Source organism: Chiloscyllium plagiosum, chromosome 31 (assembly GCF_004010195.1).
Source record: "Chiloscyllium plagiosum isolate BGI_BamShark_2017 chromosome 31, ASM401019v2, whole genome shotgun sequence".
Lineage (NCBI taxonomy): Eukaryota > Metazoa > Chordata > Chondrichthyes > Orectolobiformes > Hemiscylliidae > Chiloscyllium > Chiloscyllium plagiosum.
In genome coordinates this window covers 11,378,228-11,387,920 of record NC_057740.1, presented here as the reverse complement: position 1 = coordinate 11,387,920, position 9,693 = coordinate 11,378,228, and the positions used below count along the sequence as shown (strand labels likewise).

Sequence of the window (9,693 nt, the reverse complement as noted above, 5' to 3'; positions counted from 1 at the left end):
GGCCCTTTGGCCCATCTAGTCCATACCGACCCTCCGAAGAGTAACCCACCCAGACCCATTTCCCTTTAACTAATGCAATTTAGCATGGCCAATTCACCTGACCTACACATCTTTGGACCGTGGGAGGAAACTGAAGCCGTGGGCGGCACGGTGGCACAGTGGTTAGCACTGCTGCCTCACAGCGCCAGAGACCCGGGTTCAATTCCCACCTCAGGCGACTGACTGTGTGGAGTTTGCACGTCCTCCACGTGTCTGCGTGGGTTTCCTCCGGGTGCTCCGGTTTCCTCCCACAGTCCAAAGATGTGCAGGGCCAGGTGAATTGGCCATGCTAAATTGCCCGTAGTGTTAGGTAAGGGGTAAATGTAGGGGTATGGGTGGGTTTCGCTTCGGCGGGTCGGTGTGGATTCATTGGGCTGAAGGGCCTGTTTCCACACTGTAATCTAATCTAATCTAATCACCCTGAGGAAACCCACACAGACACGGGGAGAATGTGCAAACTCCACACAGACGGTCGCCTGAGGCTGGAATCAAACCTGGGACCCTGGTGCTGTGAAACAGCAGTGTTAACCACTGAGCCACCATGCCACCCATATTTCAGTGTTATTTGTGTGTAAACCTAGTTAGTAAACTGAAATGGTCAAAAATACACAATTCAGTACCTCAACTAAAATGCCTTCATCAAGACAGAATAAAGTTAACGGTATCTTCATATTTTTCAGTGAGCAGATTGACATAATATTCATTATTCTTTCATACCAAGCATGAAACATTCTAAAAAAAAGACTCCACACAAAATGTTTTTAATATATAAAAGCTTGCATTTTAAAACTTTCTAGATTAACCTTCTAAAGGCCATTCTTCCTTGGTGGTCTTTTACAACAGATTTGATTTTCTTTTCTTTAAATTATTAACAAACAAAAGCCAGAGGTCAAGTCTCACAGTGCAGACCACCACAGATTAAGACAAAAAGTGAAGATGAGGCCTATCAGGACAGAGATTAGGCAAACAACAATGGAGTTCTCAGTCTTAAGGTTATAGCAGGATGGGAAGACAATGGACAATAAGGAGTTCCACAGTTTTGAGGTCATGTAAAAGAATTAGTATAGGAAATTAGGTGGTAAAGCTTGACTTCCAATATAGTGTGTGTGAAGAGTTTGTAGAATGCCATATATCGAGTTTAGAAGGAATGAGAGAGGAATTCAGAGTATTAACATCCACAAGTCATTATAGGTCTCCCCTGCAATGCAACTCTCCTGCATCCTATTTTGAACAAAGGACCCTAAGAGAGCTCACAACATCAGTATCAGCATCATATAAAAACTCCCACTTTAATAATTGGTACTGGTAACAAAGTTGTACTTAGTCACAAAACTGAAATCTCTACACAATCAGTTCTTCCTTTTTAAAAAAAAGGTAGGTAGGAGCCGAGAAATTCGCAGTTTAGGGAAGTAATGTGATGGACCACTGCAGCTGGAAGAAGTTTAAAAAGAAAAACACACTTCCTTTGTCTAATTCTGAGAGCAAAACCTTTGTGGAGAATACAATTCAGATTGACAAAAACTTTAAATGAATAATTTCACTCTAAAATGAAGTAAAGTATCTGTTATTAATATCCTTGGGTGTTCTCCTGATTGCTGACATTATAGCGGCCAAAAAAAACCCCCTTCTTGTATCTATCCAGAATTTCCGCTAGTTGCGAGAAACCGGACGAAACTTTTGGTGATAGATTTAATCCACCAAAAGGCAGTTATTTCTGCACTTTGTGCCACATTCACTTCCTTCGCTCAAAGGTAAGAAAAACAGATGCTTTAAACGTGCTGACCAATATTTTTGTTTTCTCCTTGTAACAAAATGAAGAAATACAGTTCTGCAAAGTAAGTGACCTCTTTCAGCTTCTTCACGTGGGCAGACAACAAAACCAGTCTTTACTAGTTTCTAGGACGATTCAAGTGACAAATGTTCTTCTTTGAAAGCAACCCAGATTTTAAAACGTGTCCCATGGTCCATTATGGCTCAAAGCCTCAGTTCTCATTAGCTGACTCCATCTCCATTGGAACAGGTTCTGTGTCAGTGGTGTGTTGATCATCTGATTGAAGCATGGCAGATTTGTATGGAGCACTACAACAGAAATGATAAAACAAGATTCAGAATGTACAGAAAAGTACAATGACCTGTATCGATAAATTAACTCTTTACTAGCAAAAGAAATAAGTACATCTGAGTGAGTTTGCCCAACTATTTGGTCACTGCATTCTGTGGATAATTCACACAGAAGGACTTTAAAAATGTCTCAACCAAATTTAAAATAGATATGCTTTTGGCTGGACCAAATGCAGTCTGGTCACATAACTAATTAACTGCAGCAGCAGGAAGCAATGGTACCAATCATTCAATCATCTGACATAGCTTCTTACAGACACTTTTCACATGGTGTCAGCATTTGTGTAACTGAAGATTTTGAAATGTTCTTTGATTAAAGTAGGGAAATCATGTACAATAGCCCCCGCTATTCGTGGGGATATGTTCCGAAACTTACCGTGGATGGCTGAAGCAGCGGATAACAGTGAACCCTATATACAACTCATTTTCTGTTTACATGCATCCCTATGGGAATGCCTAATTGAGAAATTATGCACAATAAGGCATTATCAACATGAAATTATAATAAAATACACTGTACATTATACTTGTGCTCTCTCTCCTGAATAAGTGGGTTTCTGATGGTTGAGTTTAACCCTTCAGGGACTATGGAGCAATGAAACATCTTGTGCACACACACACAGAGTTTAAATACATTGGTGAAGCATTGGTGAAATCATTTGGTACAAAGCACAGCTGTCAGCCCACACATTTTTATTGTGGGGTCAGAAGATGGGTAGATAGTTTTTGTTTTTATTCTTGAGGGTATGAGGATTCTTCAATCAGTACACCATGCCTGGATTGATCACATGCCTTGCAGTGTTGCCACATATTACCAGAGTTAATCTGTCCTTCCAGGTTTTGAACCCTAGTGCCTGCTTTGCGCTTTTGTGAATGTATGTTCTATTGGGCATCTTTTTCCAAAACAAGCCAGTTTTATCGCAATTGAAGACTTGTTTTAGATAGCAACCTTCCTCCTCTATCAACTTCTTAAATTCTGCAGGAAACATGGCACCAGCTTCTTCATTGGCAGACGCAATCTCTCCAGTAATTCTTATATCTTTCAAGTTATGCCTATTCCTGAATCTACGCAACCATCCTTTACTTGCTGTAAATGGCTTGGCATCCTTCTCTTCAGTGGATTCTTTCTTAAAGTCTATGTATAGACTTAAAGCCTTTTGCCGTAATCCCTTACTGTCATATATTCATATCTTCAACCCACAAATTTAATACTTTTCCATCTTAACTAATGCCTTATCACGCACTGTACATGTTACTTTCACAGTTTGAGGTGCCACAGCAAAAGTAGAATTATTTCGTTCCTCACCACCTCACGAATGGAAGATTCATTCTTACCAAACATCTTAGCAACCCCAGCTTACGATTTTTGCTGTTGTTCTATCAAGTTGTGAATTGTCACTTTTTCACTGATGGGAAGCACTTCACGGTTTCTCTTCGGCTTTGAAGAACTGCCAGCACCACTACCTTTACACTTTGGGTCCATTTCTAAGCTAAAGTACAAAAACATGTTTCCATGCTGTACACTGTTATGACTCTATGTAGTGAACTCTAAGTGGTGAGAAGCTTTTACCAGGTTACTTGGAATGGCCGAAGTCAGGCTGCAGCAAACAGTGGATAACTGAAACTACGGAAGCTGCTCTTGCGGATACCGCGGTCACCCTATATTGTTAGGTTTAAGTGTTGTTAGCAGAATAATTGCTGTTCAGCACCAGTCGTGAGCTTCAAGTTAAATAAAATACCTATTTGGCAGTGCAAAACTTGAGTACTACTGAACAAATGACACACTGTCAAGTCCTTTTGTCTTGCACTCATCAGGGCAATTGATAAACAATACCAAACTAAAAAGAAAACACATTATTTATACTGTCTGAGAGGAGACAATTGACTGGTTAGCAAGTGAATCTGATTAGCTCCATGGAAACACTTCTACTAAAGTTCAACTAGTTATTGATGACTAACAGTTAACTGCCAAGCCAGAGTATGTCAAGAATACCCTGACAGTTGATTTAAGATTGTCAAATCAGACTTTTAATTTGGCACATTTGTATACATTAATACATTACAACTTAATAAATTCGTATACACAATGTTTTATTCTTTGGAGACAAAAAAGAACATGTACAGACACTAAAGTTTCAATGCAACAAAATAGGTGATAGCCAGTCTTATTATTTTCACAGAACAAAACTTTATCAAATCACTGAACATATCTTATTTAAAATGTAAACAAAGTTTGACATTTAACTGACAGTCATCAGCAACTGGTGCTTTCTCCATAGCAATGCCTTTGTCAGAGCCCATTTGCTAGCCAATCACTACTCTGCTTTCATACAGTACAAATTTCGTTTTCCCTTTACTTGGTGTTTCTTGCAAATTGATTTGGTGACGACAATTTTTTTCAAACAACACAAGAACAAAAATAATAAATATATTTAACAGTAAAACTAATTCTCAGAAAACCTCTTCTGCTTTGGAGATCAGATAATTTCATTCGCTTGGAAGATGCCTCAAAATACAGGTGTGGTCAAATATTTTGGCCAAGGATCGCATCTGTGTGTGGAACTCAGGATGTGATCCAGAAACAGCGAAAGAATTGCAATATTTCCAAATCGGAATGGTGCATGCCTGAGAGGAGAAATTGCAAGTGGTAGCTTCCCATTTATCTATTGCCTTTGTCCTTCCAGATGTCCTTCCGTGGGTTCAGAATGTGTCGTCAACATCTTTGGTGAATTTCTATAGTTCATCTTTTAGGTGTTAACACTGTTGGACATTCTGTCTTTGGGGCGAGAACTTAAGCAGAAATCAGTGCGCTTAAGTGCCAAAGATCCAGTAGCATTCTTAACAGCAATGTCCTGGCCAATATTGATTTCTCAACTAATCACAAACTATCTTGTTCTTAGCTGATGGACAATGTTTTGGGCAAACTGGCTGCTACATTTCCCTGCAATAGAATGATTATAATTACTAGATTTCAGGCTCAAACACACAATTGAGACTTGAATCGACCAACATTCAAGCCTACCAACTAAACAGAGCATGATCCAGAACTCTAATGGATCAGGTACAATGCAACATTAAGGGCATAGATGAATTACTTGAAGTGTGCACATTATACTCACCTATTCTGTTTGCCAACCAATGTTTCCTCATCATTCTTCTCTTTTTCTACTTGTGACTGATCATGTTCTTCGTTCTCTGGAAGTATTTCATTCTTCTGAGATGTAGTCTCTCCATTTACTGCAGTATAAGAATCTGCAGATAGTTTATTAGGGAAAACAGAACAAATCAACTCCAGACCATGTTTCTAAAATCTAACCCAGCTCAGGGAGAAGCTAGTACAATAATTAGAGTCTCTATATATTTTGAGGAATTTTCATCAAGAATGAACAGCTGGCAGAATAGCTGACTGTGGCTAACAAAGTTGACCCTGATTTGTTCTCATAATAAGCACAAACAGAATCACCATCCTGCACGGGCGTTGGATAATGATCATTTCCTCCCTGTCCAGCCCAAGTGCTCTCATGTCAACTACATTCCCCTGTGCGCAACCATTTAACACTCAAGCAAGGGACTTCTGTGAGGCCCAGTCCGCAACAAAGAATAGAAGTTTAAATTAAACCATCAGGGAAAAACATGACCTTTTCAAAATGGCATTCAAAATGAGCTGCAATCCATGCTAAAGAACATTATGAATCTCAAGTTAAGGGATTGAGCAATTCCAATACTGTTGTATGTATTTATATAAAGCTTTTAACAAAAAAAATCTCATGATAGATGCCATACTAAAAGAGGCAGGGATATGTATGCCGTGACAGAAAGGAAATTTTTTTGATGGGTAACGGACAGCATCGAACCCAGCACAGTATCCCACGTACATGGTGCTCACCTGAATCCTGGTTCTCCTTCATATTGTTCTCAGCTTCTTTCTCCTCTTTGGCTTGGTTATTTTTCTGCTGCTCCTGATCAGAATGAGTCTTCTTCAGTGTACTGTTGCCAGAATCCTCTCCTCCCATAAACATGGACTTTAAATGACTGTAGATCTCACTTGCTTTTGCCATAACTTCCTGACTAGCTTTATAGCGGCGTATCTAGAAACCATGATCAACATAATGAGTTAGAGTGGTCTTCCACACAGAGGACAACATTTCATATATTTCTTAGGTTTGTTTCAGATCTTTGATCAAGAGCTGAATAGATCGATTGACTTCTCACCTCGGATATAAAATTTTACTTAGGTAGAATCACTCATACTCAACCAGAAAGACATTTAGTTACATAGCTCAAATGAAAATCTTTAATTAAAATATTCAGATAGCAAATGCGTATTCTACATCAACAACATTTTAATGTAATGTACAAATATCTTCTAGAAATGTTATAGAAAAATAAAATTTATATGACATTATCACATTCCTCATGTTGTGGCACTTTGTATACTACTTGAAGCATAGTCCAGTTTGCTTTTTGTAAACAAACCCGTGTCATAGGACAGGACATTGGGAAACCTCCTTCCATTTATTCAGAAAATGATATGGGAATTTTCACCATCCATGAGCATGTCTACCAGATACACAAGAATCTCATTATAGTTTCTTAACTATACTCTGACATCTCTAACCATATAGCACACTTGGCATTGGATTGGAATGCTGGCAAAGATTAGCATTCAAGTTCTGGAATAGGACACGCTACACAAGAGCCAAACAACAGCTATATCCAACAAGGCAGAATCTAGCCATCACCTCTTGACATTCAATGGTATTACCATTAATGAATCCTCCCCACTCTTCCCTCTTCTGAGGCAGTCTCTCTCAATTAAGAGTGACTTCCTTCCATTCCAGTGTTGAGAGCCCATAGGAGAGTGAACAATCCAATGCTGGATTTGCAAACACTGCTGCAGGTGAGGCAGGTGCTGTATACATCAGGTGAGTTTTTCAGCAAACTCTTTTAGCTATTTATGCTTGGCCTCTGCCTACTTGGCTTACTGGAGACACTCAAAGTAGTTGGCTCCCTTGCAGATGTTTCTTCTTTAGTTTGGATAGTCTTGAGTTAGAGATTCTCATGATTCAGAGTGGTTTTTGCAGGTTTTCAGAAGGCTTTGAGGGAGTTCTTGAAGTGCTTTCATTGCTCTCCTATTAACCTCTTGCTGTGACAAACTCAGTTCATCTTAGGAGTCTGTAATATAGTTGAAGAAAACATGACCACGAACTCCACTGACTGACTATAATCAGTGACTCAATACTGGGAATATTGGCCTGAAGGAGGACACGATAACAAGCTGCCTGTTGCGCCAATGGGTATGCAAGGACATTGCTGTTGATTTTTCTCAAAAGGACAGGAGGCACCTGCTACAGCCTGTCCAAATTTCTGACACACACAGGAGGGCTCATTGCACTGCTGTCCTGAATCATGACCTTGGTGTTGGGTTGAAGGTATTCCTCAAATTTTCTTTTCCTCAGAGGACCAAAGGCAATGGTGGTACAGTGCAGGAGGTTAAATTTCATCTTTATTTTATGTCCTTGCCTGACAGGAGGCTCTGAAGGTATGGAAATTGATCCATGTTGATCAGTGACATAGATCTTGATAGTCAGGGAATTGGAAGCAGTGTTGCATGGTGGGATAAGGCTAGAAGATGGTATTTGTCTTCCAGATGTTTTGCCCAAGCTCCTTTCTCTCATATGCTTCAGCTAGTGCATCAATGGTTTAGAGCTCAGCGTCAGAATATGAACATGCAAGTATTGTCTGCAGACTGCAGTCATAACAGAATTTTGGATGGTCTTAACTTCTGAGTGGATGCAACACAGATTTAACAGTTTCCTGTCAGTCCTATACCAAAGCTCCATATCAGTGGGAAGTTTTATAAATATGGGATGGAGTGCAGTATCTGTGAAGAGAGAAGTGACAGTAATATGATGACGTGGCTTTGTATGACTCAAGCTGAACATATATTGGGTCTGTGGTGGTTCCACTGGTGAAGATTATGGCTTACAGGCTATCTGGAAGGAGGCAAAGGATAATGACAATTTTTTGTAAGCAAACAATTTGAGGAGAATGCATCATTGTACCTTCTGTATACAGAGGTGAAGGCTTTTGTAGGGTCAAGGAAGATCATGTGTAGAGGTTGTTGTGGCTCTTTAACTTTTCTTGGACTAGTCTTGATGTGAAGATCATGCCCACTGTACCACTTGATGGAGAAAATCTGCTTTGAGTCCAGGAGGAGTTCTGCAGTCATTGGAGGGAGGCAATAAGAGAGTTGCCACTGGCCAGTAACTAACCTGGACTAGTAATATACACGAGGCCACAAGTTGTGCAGTGAATAGTTTACCTCCCATTTTTTAATGCTTGTCCATGATCTAGAAGACAAATATCAGGAATGTGATGGAATATGCTCCATTTGTCTGTAGGAGTGAAGCACGAACACTGTTCAAAAAGCATAGTACTGGGGATCCAAGATGGCGGCGACCCAGCAAGTCTGAGTCTATAGTGCTCCTCCCAAGACTTGGGCAAAGTGGGCCACCCACCCCCACCACACTCACCAAATCATTTAAAATAGCTGTTTAATTTAATTAGTTGCTTAGTATTAAATTTAAACAATCTAGTCTTTAGTAAAAATGACTAAAGGGAAGGGAGCCCACAGCTCTCAGCAAGCAGGAACCCCTCCCCCACCCTCTCCAGCTGCAGCAGAGGTGTCCGCAGCCGCCCCGGGGGACTTACCTACAGTGGCAAGCCTTGTGGAAATCATTTCCAAACTGGGTGCGAAGATCGACGCTTTCATTGAAGAATCCCGAAGCCGATGGGACTCACTCTCGGCCGCGCTGCAAAAGCACGACCGAGACATTAAAGAAATCGAGCGCAGAGTCGGAGGGGCGGAGCTAAAGGCCGCGACCTCCGAAACCACAGCGCAATTGGCCGTGGATCGGGTCCGGACTCTCGAACAGCAAGTCCAGACCTTACAGAATCATATTGATGACCTCGATAATTGAGGTCGCCGAAAAAATATCCGTTTGCTGGGCCTTCCCGAACGGGAAGAGGAAGGCCAGGTTACAGCATTTCTCGAGCAGTGGCTTCCACAGCTTTTAAATCTGGAGGCTGGATCAGGCCGGGTAAGGATGGAATGAGCTGACCGGGTCGCAATACGTGGGCCCGGCTCGAACCAGCGCCCACGCCCGGTCCTGTTCCGGCTGCAGAGCTATAAGGAGAGGCAGATACTCCTAGAAGCCTATAGAAATCTTGGAAAAGATTCCCAAGCCATCATCTATAAAGGATCCAAGATCATGTTATTCCAGGACTTTTCCCCAGCTCTGGTCTGAAAGAGGAAGGCATTCGATGAGGCGAAGAAGTGCTTAAGGGACTTAAATATTCAGTACTCCTTATGTTACCCAGCGACGCTATGCTTTAACCATGAAGGATCAGTGTATAACTTCGGATCGCCGGAAAAGGCTAAGGAATTTTTGGATTCTCTTAGATAAATTGTAAGAGATAATGGATGTTGGTTTGCCTTTACCCCACTCCGGTTTATATCCCCCACATTTT

At 40.9% G+C, this 9,693-nt stretch overlaps 1 protein-coding gene across 3 annotated transcripts in view; it reads right to left on the bottom strand.

Annotated features, from left to right (window-relative positions):
• Nucleotides 1–784: 784 nt before the first annotated feature.
• Nucleotides 785–9,693, bottom strand: part of hdgfl2 (HDGF like 2) — a 61,390-nt gene continuing 52,481 nt past the window's right edge. The window contains exons 14-16 of one of the 3 annotated variants that reach the window (XM_043720963.1): nt 6,047–6,248; nt 5,280–5,412; nt 785–2,118 (exon numbers count right to left, since the gene is read on the bottom strand). In XM_043720963.1, the coding sequence (XP_043576898.1) occupies nt 2,022–2,118; nt 5,280–5,412; nt 6,047–6,248 (432 nt within the window). In that variant the 3' untranslated portion in view covers nt 785–2,021. Of the gene's footprint in view, nt 2,119–4,310; nt 5,102–5,279; nt 5,413–6,046; nt 6,249–9,693 lie in introns of those variants that run through there. The other 2 variants (XM_043720964.1, XM_043720966.1) reach the window with 2 other exon arrangements.